A 16994-nucleotide genomic window follows, 5' to 3' on the forward strand; every position below is an offset into this window, starting at 1 on the left:
CCTCAGATCAGTATTGTGTACTGAAAAGCTCATTCATACAGTATGGTATTACATTGTTATCCACCTTGTTGTGTGGCCCTTCAGTAAAACCATCCATCAAATGATGACACATGAGGTTTGATCTTAACACAGTCGATGTGAACATTTCCAAGTTTAGAAGTGGCAAAACAAGCAGAACTACTAACTTAACTTTTCAGTTATGTTTTCTGCTAATGTTATCTTCCTACAGTTGGGTCCTAATGCTGTTTAAAAGCCCTCTACGCACTCACTGATCTACCGAATCCCTTTATTCTATTAAAACGTAACTTGCTCTCAGAAATACTACAGAGAAAATGACCTTGTTGTCCTCAAAAGGCCTTTTTCACAAGAGACATTTTGACTTTTCGTCACAGTAGAAAAGCAAAGGCTAGGTGTAAATAATGACATTAATTATGGCTAAATTAATTTAACTGCTTTAGTTTCAAGGTGCAGTATTTTTGCATTATGGTTTCGATGCCATGGCTTACTGGAGCACCTAAATAGAACTGAGCCGTCGTTAGTGTTATTAGTAACACGTGTGCTTTTCCTACTGTGACAAGTCAAACTGTCTGCTGTGAAAAATGGCCTATGCTAGCAACCTCCCTGCAGCATATTGTATGTTTGTGTGTGGGTTGATGGAGTATTAACTTCAATTACATCAAGTAGAAATACTTGCTTAGACTGAGACTTCATTCAGGCAGCCATTTTAATGTTTGACCTCATGTATGAGAAACACCTATATAGTGATGATTGATACTCTACTGGTACTGGAACAGTAATGAGCTGGAAGTTAAAGTCCCCAGAGAAACAGGCTGGTCACAGACTGCTGCGTTTTTTACATTTGATTACATTTGATTAGTGCTGAACATACTACAGGAAGCCACTCCGACAGCATGTGTGTTTGTTTAATTTTGTGTCAGTAGGCCTATGGGTAACATTAGATGGCTGGTTTTATATGGGTGGTGTGACAGTGCTCATTTTGGTGAAAAGAATAGGTAAACGCATCAAAAACGTTTTCTAAGAGTTCATGAAAATGTGGAGCCATTAAAATGAAATTACAATCATGATTGGTATCTAGCCTTCACCGCCAGACACCATCTGTGATGATACAGGACAGGCTTGAACGTGACCAGACATCATGTCACCAACTTCTGACACACAGCTGGAAGGTATTTATACTTTACTTGCCCCTCTTACTTTTCTTGTTTTTTTATAGCTAAGCTTTAATTTTGCTTTTGAATTGAACTTAAAGGAATAGGTAAATATTTGCTTATGAAGCTACAGCCGGGAGACGGTTAGCTTAGCCTAAAGATAGAAGCTGAGGGAAACTGCTAATGCTTAACCTGGCTCTGTCCAAAGGCTATAACATCTGCTCGCCAACACCTCAAAAGCTCACTTATTAACATGGTATATCTGATTAATTTACAAAAAGTGTCACCTCCAGACAGCTTATTCCTGTTTACAACTTTATAGTGAGCTGAGCTATCTGTTTCTAGCTTCATATATGACTGACAAATATGAGAAGTATCAATTTTCTTATCTGATAAGCACATTTACCAAAATGTCAGACCGTTCCTTTAAGCTAGCTTTAAGACGAAATGTAGCCTAATTTTCTTTCTTTTTTTTTTTAACCGTGTATCTTACAAGGGATCTTGTTTGCCTCATTTCTCTCATTCCACAACTAAGCATGTCCATTTTGCCATGTATCTCCAGGCGTCCATGCTGAAAGTGTTTGCTGTTACTGCAACGTGGATGATATGGAGATTTCTTACCTTTCTACTAAGTAAGAAATATTTGTTCCTCTCAAGGTGTCAGTATGCTGAGCACAAACTATATCGTACAAGAACGTGTTAGGGCTATAAAAAATAGTTATAGCTGTTCCAATGGACCCTGCTCAAAGGTGGGGTCAGAGATCATTCATTCAAAATGATGATAATGACACACTTTTGGACAATCTTTCCTCGAGAGCATTCATTCATTCGTAAAGGAAACCCAGAGAGTTCACAAGGCTGTGTAGCTACACATGATGATAGTATAGTGGTGGAAGACATTGTCAAATCCTTTACTTAAATAAAAGTAAAAATACTTGATTATAAGTGAACGTCCTGCATTCAAAACCACACAAATCAAGTATTAACAAAATGTACTTGAAGCATCAAAAGTATATCATGTTTTTTGGTTCTTGATGACTGTACGTACACTATTCACTTTCCAGGAGCTAGTTAGTTCTCTTGTGAAGTGAAAAACTCAGGCTTGGAGGCAGATGACGTTTAACAGATTTATTTTAATGTACTTAAGAGGAGTTTAGATGGCTGGAGATGGCTAGGGACGAAAGGAGAAATGGAGGTGGCGTGGTTGAGGGGGAGAGTGAGTAAGCTGGCATGTTAGCAGACAGGCTGGCTGTGATCCTGAAGTACAGGAGTCAAACGGGTATTCATTCGAACACAGAGAGACACACTGGCGACATTCAACACAAGAGAAATGGGGAACACAGAAAAACATAAGGAGAGGCGGGGGCCCAGTCGTGACACCCAAAGCTTCTTTTGAAGCATATTACTGCAGTGCATCCTGTCATTGTCCCAGCGTCATGATCGCCTGATTCTCCTGTATGTGTGCGTGTTCTCTGTTTTTTTGTCTTCTGATGTCTGCCTCCCTCCCACTTATCGTTTGCATACAAATTTTGACAATAATACTGATCATGAAAGAGCAAAATATAGAGGAATACGTCTCCTTAGAGTTTTTAACGTATGAGAATACCCTGGATTTTACATGAACCTTGCGCATGGTCATGGTCCGAAGGATGGTCTCCTCTGCACAAGCATTTGAAATCCTACTCTACAGATCAAATCAAATCATATTGTGATGACAGGATGTTCCCGTGGTGTTTGAACTAACAAGTCACCGCTTACTCCCATTGGTACTATTTTCATGACAGCTTGCTATACCATGGGATCCATTCACATGTGCAAGAAAGCAAAACACACACACACGCACACATTTCTCTGTGTGCTTCTGTGCACAGGTTCACAGGACACAAAGATGTGTGTGATAGATGGGTGCATTCAGGGGTACTGGGACTTGGCAGTGGCATCCCGAAACATTCCCTTCTCTCTCTCACACACAAACACACACACACACACACACACACACACACACACACACACACACACACACACACACACACACACACACACACACACACACACACACACACACACACACACCCTCCCCGCCTCCACATCTCTTTTATCATCAGGTTCCCAGAGACTGGTACTTTGTATTTCCATTTGTGTGAGAGAGGAGAAAAAGAGGGGAGGGGTAGTGATCGGTCCCTCACATAAGTTGTGTACAGTCAGTGGGAGTACATAGTTTCATGATTTGAGGACACATACAGGTTACGTGTGGGCAGTTGTTTTTGAGAGTAACAGAGCTTGATGTACAGCGCTTGTTAAGTGGGAGGGTCATGGCAGCGACATCGCCTCTCAAACATGTTTCCCCTATCCTCTAATGTAAGACGAAGTGTTCTGCTGTGTTTGTGTACAGTCTGTTGCTGAGGAGGTTACTCATCCTTTTCTTTAACATGAACAGATAACAGGGACCAAGTGAATAGATGCCCGGTTTCTTTCACCTGCAGTGTTTTTTTGTGTAACCAATTCATTACCCCATTTTTCTTTACTTTGTCAATCAATTTGTTCCTAATGACTTTATATAATTGTTTTTACATTACAGGTCATTTAGCAGACACTCTTATCCAGAGCAACTTACATTGAACTAAGCACAGGGACCGTCTCCCTGGAGCAACTCAGGGTTAAGTACCTTGCTCAGGGGCACAATGGTGGCAGCCTGGTATTGAACTCCCGACCTTCTAGTGTTTTGTTTGGAAGGCGTACCACTAGGCCACCAGGCATCACCACTCTGTTTCAATTTGTGCTTTTTACATAATCATTTTAAATACCAATGTTTTGGTGTCCTGGGGGACCCCAGTCAGAAGCACCCAATTGAAATGGATCATTTTAAAGGAGACAGATTTCCACATGTGCTCTGTCTATTTCCATATGAGACAATATGCAAATTAACTGTCCCCTTCCCAAAATAATAACCTAATCTGTTTAGTTTTTTTCTTCTTCAAATTACATTAATTACAAAACTAATAATGTTTTGAGAAGAAATAACTAAACAAATTCTATAATGGTTGTTTGGTCCATCCATCGCTTATCCGGGGTCGGGTCGCGGGGGCAGCAGCTCCAGTAAGGAACCCCAAACTTCCCTTCTCCGGGCCACATCCGCCTCCGACTGGGGAATCCCGAGGCGTTCCCAGGCGGAGATATAATCAGTGAGGAGATATAATCTGTTTGTTACAGGAGTTTATTCTTGGGGTTGCCAGGGACCCCAGTCAGTAGTCCTCGTATGTTAAATATGTTGTTATGATGAGCATTAAGTAAGAGAAATGAAAAGTTGAATGAGAACATTTTGTGTGGAGATTTTTTAGCATTACTGAAATGGAAATGATCATCAACCTGAATTAGTAATAGGCTATGGCTTTGTATGTTGTTTTACAGGCACATTCATCAATACTTATATCAACAGTGCATTAAATGATTCATTTGAATGTAAAAAGTTTTGTTTGAAGTCAGATCTTCAGCAAAAAAGAGTGAGCTGACTGTAGGCTATGATATCTGCCCAGCAGCGGCACACAGAAAACTGTTACTGAACATAGTGGAGCATTAACAGCTAAAGAAAAAGATATTTCCCCCCAGAAGTTGAGACAAAACGGAACAAAAACAAAGAGTGAATATTAGATTTAAATTTGTTTGGTGGTCAAAAACACAACTCCAAATGAATGCTAATATTGCTCCATGTCTGCTTGGTGTGTCATATCATTTATACGATGACAATATGTCAATTAATACAGTATCTCATATCTTATTGCTACTTTTCAAAAAAAATAAAAAGCCAAAATACTGTGTAGCCTGGCTACAATTAAGGGCTAGCTACAGGTGGTTTAACTAGCTAATTGTGTAGCACAACTACACACTTTTTGCTTTATGCACATTGTTATGTCCTGACAAAGTCCAATTGCATAACTCGAGCAGGTTGGAAAAAAGCTTGAGCAAGGGAATAATGTTTTTTTCAGAACCCAGAGTGCGACAGCTTTTTAGACACGACTTGAAAGCTGGTTCAGGACATTGACCTGTGTCAATACTGTGGATGTCTGCAGCCCTGAGCCACGATAAAAAGACACCTCAGGCTGAGTGATATTCCAGCTATAAACTGCATAATGAAATTGCAATTGCATTGATAGAAAGGTTTGGTCTACCTTGACTGAAAACTTTGAGTAAGCCTTTATGACATTGGTCAGGAGGATGACGATATTTCAGCTGAGTCTGAACAGTTTGATGATTTGTGTTTGATGCTTGATGGTGAGTGTGAGGACCACCTGCACTCTAGACACAGACACTTTAAATCTTGAGAACAATGTGACAAGGAGCCACCCACAAACTGAAGCACAGCACCGTGGCCAAGTGTTCCGCTATCTGGAACACAGCATCATATAAACTATAAAGGTTTCCTCTTGTAGCTGAGAATGTTTAGTAAAAATGTAAAAAAAAAAAGTTTCACCTTCAGAAAACACACGCCTTCTTGTAACGGGTGAAGTTACACTCAATGGTTGCTAAGAAATGATCGTTGAATGTTAAATTCATGTTCTGTTCCATTTGCCCACCTTGTTCACTCCCTTCCCCCATTACCTACACATTTCTGATGTAAACACACGCTCTCTCGCTCTCTGAGAGCAGTCCAGAACCTGTGAGGACCTGCAACAGCTGAGGAATGCAACAAAAGACTGAGCCAAGAAAAAAGCTCTTCAGTCAGAGTCCCTTTTCACACACACGAACACAAACAAACAAAACACTTAGCGTAACGTATTTGCATGTCACGGTAAGAAGTATCCACTGTGTGCACATGAACACAACTCTGGACATTTATTCGCACACACGCACACAGTTTATGGCTGATTGCTAGTTTATCTGGCTCTTGTCCAGCCCCTCAAAATGAAAAGCTGACAGTCTAAGTCGATACGGCCCTTTATCCCTCTTTCAATGAGAAAGATGGCTATATATGAGCGTGAGTGTTAACATTTCATCAGCAACGGTGTTGGTCATTTTGTGTGAGATTTTAGGTCTTAAGATTGGCACAAACGCAGCTTTCTGTCTGCCTCAGTGGTGAACGGTGACCTGGAGAGTTCTTTGTGGTTTACTTTCACAAGATACAACAACTGCTATGTCAGACATTTAGCGTCCCACTGAGACAGATTCAACAGAGATCTGAACAGAAGGGAGATGGTGATGATCACAAAGAGGAGGGGAAAAATGCTAGTAAACTATAGTAAACAATTTCAAGAGTTATGACTGTTTGAGGTCTAAACTGCTTACCCTCAATTACATGAATGTGTCCATCCGTGTGTGTGTGTGTGTGTGTGTGTGAGTGTGTGTGAGAGAGGGAGAGAAAGGATGCCAGCTCATTACCTAGGAGCCAAGTAAACAATGTCGAAGAGTTATGATTGCGTTAAACGCTGTCTAAAATTCAATTACTCTAATGCTCTTTGGCTAAAGACATGTGAATCCCAAATCAAGTTAGACTGCCACTAATAAGCAGTAAACTAGCGCATCACCTTTCATCTTAACCGCCCCCGAGATAAAATATTGCATTGCAGAGAACGTGTGTGTTTACAGCAGGGTTCGTGTCAATTCTGAAAGTGGAAGAAAGCAACTGTCTAATATCCTACTACTAAGAACCAGTATCATTAACAAACAAATTGTAGATGCAATTTACATTTTAATATGATTTAAGTGAAATTGAAACTCTCCAAAGCCCACGTATACCAGGCTTTTTCTCTTGATTTTGTATTTGCTGTTGATGAGAACCGAACAAACAAGTGAAGACAATAAAAACAAACTCGTCATGTTGCTTTTGTTAAATACATGATTTATGTGCACCATTTAGAGTCAAAAACTAGGCTTTATCATTCTGAGTGACAGTACATTAGCTGCCGAAGGCATCAGAGTATTCTACATATCAAAGCAGCCTTTACTCAAAGAGCGTCTCCCCACTTGGGGTTATCAGTAAGTGCTGGCTTCTTGGCTGAACAATAGTGTTACAATGCCTCCACTATCTTTTAGTATCAAGAAAACAGATGGTATTTCTTCTAGAGAGCGATTGGATTACAATATGTAAATCATTGTTCACAGTGCGTGTGTGTGTGTGTGTGTAAATGATTATTGGAAATATGAATATCGATATGAAGCAAACAGAAAATTACAGAATTACATTAAAGTAGCCATAATAGAAGTCACATTGCAGCTCCATCCTATGATCTCTATAACGATTTTCTTTCACAATTCAAATGTCTTATTCTCAGTCATCTGAAGGCATGAGGTAAGTCCCGGCAGCCAGCCTTGTCAGAGACAGCGCAGTATACAGATTTCATCTGTTGCATAACATCCCAAAAAAAAAACAAGAAACCTGCACCAGCTGCTGCAGGACTGAAGACTCCTATCATGGCTACCTTGCTATAATGAAAGACACATAATACTTTACGGGGTCATTGTGACACCGTATGATTGAGTTTCGGTTTTCAAAATATGAATATTAGAAGTACTCAAGGAAGATGTTTGTCAGTTAACCGGCAAACAAGATCAGTCCTGCAGAGTATCAAATCTACACATCACTATCCACCCTGAAATGAAGGAGGAAGGAGTGAACATCATCAACATGTCTGATTAGAGGGCAGACCCTTTGGGGAATAGTTCAACATTTTGGAAATATATTTATTCGCTAATTGCTGAGAGTTAGATGAGAATATTGATACCACTTTCATATTTGTCCATTAAATATAAGACTATAGCCAGTAGCTGGTTAGCTTGGACTCCACTAGAAGTGTGTTGCTGTGTCTGTATCTGCAGTAAACCTGCCCTCTGCCTGTATTTTCTTATTTTGCTTGTTTTACGTAGGACGTTTCTGGGCGTCAACCTCTGTAAAAGGGTAGCGACCAGGTGCCAGATCATAAACATGCATCCAAAAGGAAGCTACGTAAATGTTGGACACAACGCTTAAAAAAATGCAACTATAACGAGGTGAAACAGCAAGCAGTCAAAGCTCGTTCCAAAGCGAGAGCAAGTCTGGGGGGCTGCATAACCCCTCGTTGAGCGGGGGAGGAGAGGTGTGCCTTTGGGAAAGCTAAGATAACCGGCTTCTTGCTGTAGCTCATCTAACTCTCAGCAAGAATGTGAAAAAGTTTATTTCCCTAAAAGATCAAACTATTGCTTTCAATTATCGGGTCAAATTGTGTTTACCAAAGTATTCAGTCATTATTTGATTATGTCAGAAACACAACATTAAATGCCACCTGGATAACCAAATTGCCTTAGCAAGCTATTGCCCTCTTTATGAGTGATAAACAATACATGGAATTTAAATGTGAAAATCTGGAGGCTTATGTATTTTATAATTCATCTGAATTGAAGCCAATACTTTTTAAAAATATATATTTGAAGACATTAGAACTGACCTCAGCTCACTGTCAAATCAGTGAAACACAAATACTTCAACCACCGGCAACCTGGTAAAAGAATACTTTAACATTTTGAATTTTAGTTACATTGTGGGAAACCTTCTGCCAGTTTCAATGATGAATGCTGACATGGTTAACAAGACATTTCAGGGGACACTAACAAAGACAAATGCATAAAGTTTTTCCACAGTGTGTCAAGTGTTTGGTGAAGAAAAAGGACAGTGAAATTCAGAATGTGCTTTCAGAGCTAATGGTGAATAAATTATATAATTGGTAAATGGAAGGCAGTTTGCTATTACATTTTGATTGAATTAAAAGTGAAATAATCTCAACCGTGCTGCATGTGTCCAGTCCTTCTAATCCTGGACGTGACGATAATGCCCGATGTCTGTATACATCATCCTTCTGCTTCTAGTCCAGTCCATGTCTTCTTCTGTGGTTCTTCAGTCAACACTTCAGTCCATGCGGCCCTTAAAAGGAGGGTTAATCCTAAAAAAAATCTGTCCATTTCACTCAAAGCAAAACCAACCTGGTTTGGTTTCTCCAGTGTTTCATTGACATGGACCCAAAAAAAAAGGTCAATTTCCAGATAGAGGCTACATTCACTCAGCTTGGGTCCCCGACTGAAGGAGATTGACGTTGTGTATTACTGCATGCGGGCTGCAGAGAGGTGGAGAAACAAGGTAGATTTCTGTTTTCAAAGGAGATGAAATATCCCTTCAGCGGTCAGGCCACCAGACCCAGGCGGGAAATCTTAGCAGAGAGGAAGGAGTGGAGGATGAAGACGATCGGTTTCGGACATGAGTGGAGGTCCAGTTGCTGGAGGAGGAAGGGAATACAACAGAATTACAAAAACAAGACATAATAATGCATGTGAGATGTAAAGAGGAGAGAATATGATTAATGTAAGAATTCATTAGAGCAGAAGGGATGACACAGAGGGGAAGAGGCAGGGGAGGGAAGGAAGGAAAAGAAAAGAGTTTGTAAAGCACATCAAATCATACAAGTATATTCAAAACTAGCTACACATGAAACAGTTCTTCATGAGGCAAGGATTAGACGGACCTAGCTGGAGCTCAGCACACACAAACATCACTGTGAACAAAGCTCTGTTCATAGCCTGAATCAACAGCAGTACTATGACTCATATCCTGTTATTTAAGCCTATAGGCTATAAACTCACACTTAGACTACTGTTTAGTTGGTCATAATTAACACTGAGGACGTTTTAGAGGCTACCTCATCTCCAGCAAACCAAGTGCAATAAAATATGAGTAGACCTACACATCATTACTGGTCCATAAAAATCTTGCGTATCCAAAAAGTCTTTAATGTCAGTTAATTCGGTCCAACACATTGGTCCTGTCAGAAATATTTCCACTATTAAATAGTTTGTTATGGAATTTGGTACAGATATCCATGGTCAACATCTGTCTGTTAGCTTTGTCATTGTGAGCTTGTTAGCATGCTGACTTGCATATAGTTAGCATTTAGCACAAAGCACCTCTGTGCCTAAGAGCTACTAGCGGCGCTTCTCTTTTATAATACATTTTCAGTAAGGGGGAGACGAACAGTCAATTGCTGTGACAAAATTAGGTATACATAGTCCCTGCCAACTAATGAAAGTATAGTCAACACTTTGAGAAAAAAGCCCAGCTGATTCCACTTTCAAATGTTGAGCTAATGAGCCCTCAAGCACATCCCAAAGTGCCTTGGGACTTTTATATAGCCACGTCTATGACTGATTCAGAAAGGCTACAGACACCGAAATCTGTTCCGCTAAGGTAGCCAACAGAGGGTTATGAATCAAAGCTCCGAGAGTCTTTGCTTATTTACCTTCAGCATAATCTGAGCCGGAACACAAGTGTATCTGACAGAAGTTTTATACAGAGCTGTATGCGGACCGTTCGAGGCATCGATATAAAATGTCTCAGTTTTCAATTTCTAAATCCCATAAGCCTAGAGAGTAAATATTTTAGTTTTCACTGTCACTTTATTTTACAGCGCTATGGTTTTGTGAATGATGAAACATCAATGTTGTGATTCTGGGTATAAACATTTTGTACAAGTGCAAAGGGAGGGTAGTACATGAGCGAAGAGAGATCATCCTCCTGACGCAAACATTAATGTTCATATCAGTAGTGTCAAATACGATCCAAGTGGCAACAGACGTAATAAATACATTGGGTAGTGAGAGTGCTGGTTGGTTTTTTTTAGGTATACACGTCAATAGCTTTGAGGGGGGCCGTGAATAACAAGCCATCTGGACTTCCATGCAGGGAGCTGTTGAGTGGTAAACAGATTAAAACTCTTACAGTAAGTGGCAGGCTATTTGTAAAGAAAAGTCCACTCTCCAATGCTCTTACCTGGTGTGTGTGAAGGTCTTTATTTTGTGATGAAGTGCTGTAATTTACTTTCTGCAGTACCACTTTCCCTCTGGCTGTCTTATGCACTTCCACTTCAGTTTATATTTGGCTTCATTTCCCAGAGGGCCTCCTGAACTCCCCTGAGAGCGGGTATCAACTTGTTTTTTTTATTGTACCGAGTTGGGAATTATCTAAACACGTCTATTTTACAGTGTAGTTTAGAAATAGGCCATGTGGGTTCAAATGAATTCAAACAAATATATGTTGGTCCAGATTTGTTCAAACTGGATTGAAAAAAAAGTAACAATCTTGTGCCACATTTGCAAAAATGCAACATTGCATTCTGGTCTGTTGAAGCTGCTACTGAGTCAAATCAACTATGATGATCTTCTATGATGATCTTCTAGAAAGTACTTGTTTGACTATGTATACCGAGATCAAAAGTTTCAGTGGACCATGAACACGGCGGACAACTTAGTTCCTGTCAGAGCACATTTTGTCGGTTAAAACATAATGCTTTAAATAAAGTCAACACTCACAATCTCCCCCTCTTTCCCGCCAAAGTCAAGGAAGAGAAGGCGAACTCCGTCATCTGAGGACATCTTTAGTTTTTCGTAGGGGTATGAGAGGAGCACCCGGGGCCTGGTGGGTGTGTGAGCTCCTCTCTCCTCCCCATTCTCCCCGTCTCCCACTTTGGGGTCAGCCAACACGGAGAAACCCTGCTCGTAGTGAATCACCAGCTGGCACTCCTGACTCTGGTATAGACAACCTGGAAGATAAACAGATAGGATATTTTTGATTTCTGATGATCAAAATCATGAACAAATGCTTCAGTTTTTAATTCCCCCTGCATTAATAATGTGTAGATGACAGAAATAAGACTTAAAGTCAGAATTTGAATCACCTGGTACATGCTATATGGTATACCACTGAGAGGTAAAGGTTAGTCTCTAGAGCACAGACTTTTATGTAAGTAGCAGTACATCTTTAAATGCATAATGTGGACACAAATGTTTTTAATCTCCGTCCTTGGAAAACCTGCTTTCCTTCTTACTTTTAGGGGAATATACATTTTCTATTGTCTAAAGACTTAAGTACTGAAGTGTTGGCTTGTATTGGCAGGGCAGGTTATTCAGTATGATTAATGCTTGATGTTACTAGGTTGGAGCTTTGTAAAAAGTACTCGAATTGTCTTTGTTATGAATATAAAAAAGATGGATGACATCGAAACAGTGTCTTCTTCAGCCGATTCAAGTGACATTCAGCTTCTCGCATGTCAAAGAAAAACATAAATTACAGGTTTTTATAGTTTTTAATTACAATTTGTGAAAAAGTGATCATTTTGACAGCAGAATTTGGTAAAACAATAACATCATATGATATTCCACTAAAAGTCAACAGATACAAGTATAGAGTCTTAAATACATTTGTGTCCAGCCCTATTAAGAGTATAATGTACTATACTAGTGCTTTATTAGATAATAGAAAACACTTAAAATAGGAACCATTTGCTGTTACGTTACATTCTTGACTATATTTCCCCGCTCTTACTGTTCACAAGGCATTGACTCTCTCAGTTGCAAGTTTACTAGGTACACTGAGCTAAAACTAATATTACACTAATGATATAGCAATAAATAAATCTGTTCTTCATGAAGGTTATAATGATCGTTTTTTGTTCAACTATGTTGATTCAACTTTTTAGTAATTTGCTGCTGTAGAATGCTGCTTTAAATATTTTAAGGTATTTCTAATACTTTGTCCTTCCCATTTATCTCCATAAAGGAAGACTAAACCTTAGTGACAACTCGTATACAGCATTAGCTTTAGAGTATAGATTCAGGCTCTACTGAAATACATTGCACAGTTCTGTCATGTTTTCCAAGCCCGACTGTATAACTCATGTATAATTTACACATTACAATTGACCACATTTCAGTGACAGACTATTCTCTTCACGTGGAGACTAACAGTCTGTAATTTATCTGTTCTGCATCATTTCTCATTACTTTTCTTTCCCGTTCTCTCTGCTCACAGCAGGTGTCCAGCTGAAAGCCGAGTGTGCTATCTTTTTCTACTCTCCCAATTTACACATCACTTTCCTCTGCTTTAATGACAAACCTGTCGCTTCTCTTCTGCCTTGACAGCAGAGTTCCCTTGCTACACTCCCCCTTACAGAATAAGCTGCTCTCTCTTGACGACATCTGATCGATCGTGTCGTGTTTGTGTGACAAAGAGACGGTGAGCGAGAAGAGTTGTTATCGTTCCATTGTTCCACAGCCAGAGCAGGATGTGTGTGTGTGTGTGTGTGTGTGTGTGTGTGTGTGTGTGTGTGTGTGTGTGTGTGTGTGTGTGTGTGTGTGTGTGTTGCATGTACAGGGAGGAGTGTGTGTTTGCATGTGTGTACATATGAAAGTGAGAGTGTGTGTGTAATGCCTGTAAGCTGGTGAGGAATAAGAGTGTATTATCTATCTTGCAGGCATGTGAAAGAGACATGGAGATGCATGAGTGTGTGCGTCTTCTCTCTCTGTAGGCTATAGAATAGCTATGCATGTGTGTTTATATACATATACGCTCTCTGTGGCCTGCGTCAGTCTCTTTTGTCCTAGAGTCAACAGGAGAATCTCTGACGACTTAACCGTGTTGTCAGTCAAACCGCGCTAATCACCCTATACACACCTAAATCCCTTCCTCGTTGGGCTCTTTAGCTAAAGGCGATTATGAGACCAAGGTTGGCAAATATGTACACACCAGAAATGGTCAAAGGCAAATAATTCTTCTGAGTTTAATTTACCCAGAGTAGCAGACAGATTGGTTGTACTGCACAACAATGCAATCAAGTCCTAGAAACGTGTGCTAAATTGATTTTCTGTTATTGTTTCGATTTTTTGACATCTCATTGGGTTCTGCACATTTTAACCTTTTTTTGTAAACATTTCATTATTTTCTTACTGTAGTTTAGCAAAGAGGCTCAAAAGCTCAATCTCCATTGTGTTACCTCAGTCACATAGATAGTGACTTAACAGACATTTTCTTAAATGAAAATCTTCGAGATTATTACTTTAATAATACTGAGACCATCAGCATGGAGTCACATTATACAATTACAGATTTATTCTTTATGTCCACTAATTAGGGAGACAGTCTAAAAAAAGATGAGTGGAACAACACTCTAGTTCAGGCAGAGCAGTGAAGTCATCAGCTGCTTGACTCATATCTATGCAGTTGTACAGTGCAGCCATTAAAACCTGATAGTTTCACTATTAATCTGAATTAAGTAAGTAATTAAGTAAGCAAAGTAATTTCTCCTCTTCTTATCAACTGTGAAACACACTTAACCAAGGTGTGTTGATAACAACTTCAGGTAATAAGGTTGATAAGGAGGACACATTAAATAGAAAAATGAGGCGAACACACGCAGTCAAATAGACAGTGTAATATCCCCAGAACCATGAAGACAATCCGATTCATGATGAAAAATTAGTCTCATAATGTGTAGTATTATTCTAATGATTTATAAACAATCTGGCAGGACAAATGTCTCCCTAATGACATAACAGTTGTAAATGGGGCAAAGAGTGCGGGGTCTTTGTTGTGAAAATTAGACCTGAAACTCTACTCTTCCACCTGAGAGCCTTGATCTGCAAGCAGGGTTTCCCACCAGAACACACGCACACACACACACACACACACACACACACGCACAGATACACACACACACACACAGAGGGGCTTTTCAGGTTGCAACAAAAGCCCTTCTTTCTGCTGATGGTGAGTGGAGAAGACAGCAGGAGGGGCAGAGAGTGATAACATAGAGTCAGGGAGAGGAACTGAATGAAAGAGACGCAGTGAGAGGAGGGAGACACCAACACTGTTACCATAACGACAAGTGCAAATGCTAAAAGGTTATTACAAGACAGAAACTCGGTTTCCTTACTTTTAAACTTGTAAATGACATTAACAGCAGGTAAAATACTTCAGATTTTGGAACTGCATCCCACAGCACTTAACTTCCAAGTGTCACAGCAGGTTCCTACGTTAATTTTCCACAACCACTGAGGTAAAATTGCTTTATGTGCTCCAAGTCATTAAGATGTTTACCTGTTCAATTAAGGAGACCCAGTCGACCTCTAAGGCAATTTTACAGCTGTCTCCTTAGACAACAACATTAACAAGAAGGGAGAAGTGGGAATACTGACTTTAAACAGATAAATATTAAATTGGTTGTAAAGTAATGTTTTGTTTCCAGTCTTTACGGAAACCTCAGGTAAGCTAACTGACAGCTGGTAGCTTCATATTTATCATACAGACATACGATTGCTATCAAATCTCTCATCTCACTCTCTGCAAGAAAGCAAATTAAAGCATTCTCCCCCAAATTTCAAAGTGCTCAATTAGAATCTGCAATACCACAACAAACTCCATCTGCTAGATGTATTTATATTCTGCTACATGAAATACTCCACAGGACTGTCAGATTATTGATTCTTGATAGGTTGATTAAGACTCCAGTGAAGTGAGGCAAGAAAGAGAAGACAGGGAGAACAGATATGCGCTAGACACAAGCAGGGTTTGAACCTTGGGACTTACATGATAGACAGTGCCTTATACTGATAATTGCTCAAAATATCACCTATGAAAAGTCACCTTGGATATAATAACAGAAATGACTGCAGGCCAAGTGCCTGTGAAATGTTACTTGGGAGCCTAACAAAATTACTTTCCCGTGTAAAGTTCCTCTAAGAATGGCCTGCTGCCTGTCGAGTGATTGAGAGTTAATCTATCTTCAGAGAAAATCTTTATCACAAGCCTTGACAGTGAAGAAACCATCACAATGATTTATCAGAATGTTACACAGATGAAAAGATGACAAGGTCAGCGCCACGACTCTAGGTGGCAATTGCTGAAAAATGAGTGAATGCACTTTGTATGCATTATCACACTCCTTCTCTGGAAAGTGTAAATTACTTTTCTACTTCCATAACAAGAAACCGAGGGCTCGGTGCTAACGTCAATCTGTTTCAGAAAAGTTATGGGATCCACTTTAGACAGAAATTCAATGATTAGCAATAAAGATTCACAACCATTCTCATTCTTACTCATTCTTTTGGCCGGTGTCACTGACCTGTATCCTAAATCAGTATTATACTACAAAACGAAAGCAAACTAATATTTTTACGCATTGTAGCGGCATGGCTCTATGGATGGTGATGTCGCTGCACTACTTTAGTCCATACTGAATATCTCAAAAACCTTTGAGTTGAATGCCATGACATTTTGTACATCCCCTGACTTCTTGCGCCACCATGAGGTTATCAGCTATACTTTGTGTTTAGTGCTAATTAGCAAATGATGGCATGCTAACACCCTTAACTAAGATGATGAACATAGTAAACAGTAGGCCTATACAGATAGATTGTATATAAGAAATGGACGTAGTAATCGTGAAGTCATCAATTGGCTTGTGGACTACGGTTTTTAGTCTTGAGTTTGGCATTTTGGCCGTTGCCATCTGGACAAGTTAGCCACGCCCTAAAGCAAACCCTGCTTTATGATCTATTTGACTCTAAATGAGACCATGATTTACAAAATTAACATCATGCTGTATTGAAGAAGACTAGCGATAGAGACCATAAACTAATAACTAATAACCATAACGTAAAGATTATTTTTACTGTGGTAATATATCAAGAGAGAAGTCGGGTCATTTTCTCATAGACTTCTATACAACCTGACTTCTTTCTGTAACCTTGCTTCCACATTGGCTTTACTTTTCAGGGCTCGGAGATTGCCCCTTGCCTATATCTTCTAAACATTAGCATGCTAGCATTGTCATGTGAGCTTGTTTAGCTCAAAACATCGCTGTGTCTAAGTACAGTCTCACAGAGCTGCTAGCATGGCTGTGGACTCTTAGTATTGTTCTGTTAACAAAAGATCAAATGACTACATGTAAATTAACCAAACGACAGACAGCTAAAATTAGCGATGCAGAGTAGCATGCCAGCGCTAAATGATAGTGCAGCATTTAGCAGCTAAATAAA

General features: G+C 39.7%; 1 protein-coding gene across 1 annotated transcript in view; it reads right to left on the reverse strand.

Moving 5' to 3' along the window:
- Positions 1-6981: 6981 nt before the first annotated feature.
- sntb1 (syntrophin, basic 1) overlaps positions 6982-16994 on the reverse strand; it is a 37823-nt gene continuing 27810 nt past the window's right edge. The window contains 2 exon segments of the mRNA XM_029451575.1: positions 6982-9406; positions 11493-11722. Coding sequence (XP_029307435.1) covers positions 9314-9406; positions 11493-11722 — 323 coding nt within the window. The 3' untranslated portion in view covers positions 6982-9313.

This window comes from Cottoperca gobio, chromosome 16, assembly GCF_900634415.1.
Source record: "Cottoperca gobio chromosome 16, fCotGob3.1, whole genome shotgun sequence".
Classification (NCBI taxonomy): Eukaryota; Metazoa; Chordata; class Actinopteri; order Perciformes; family Bovichtidae; genus Cottoperca; species Cottoperca gobio.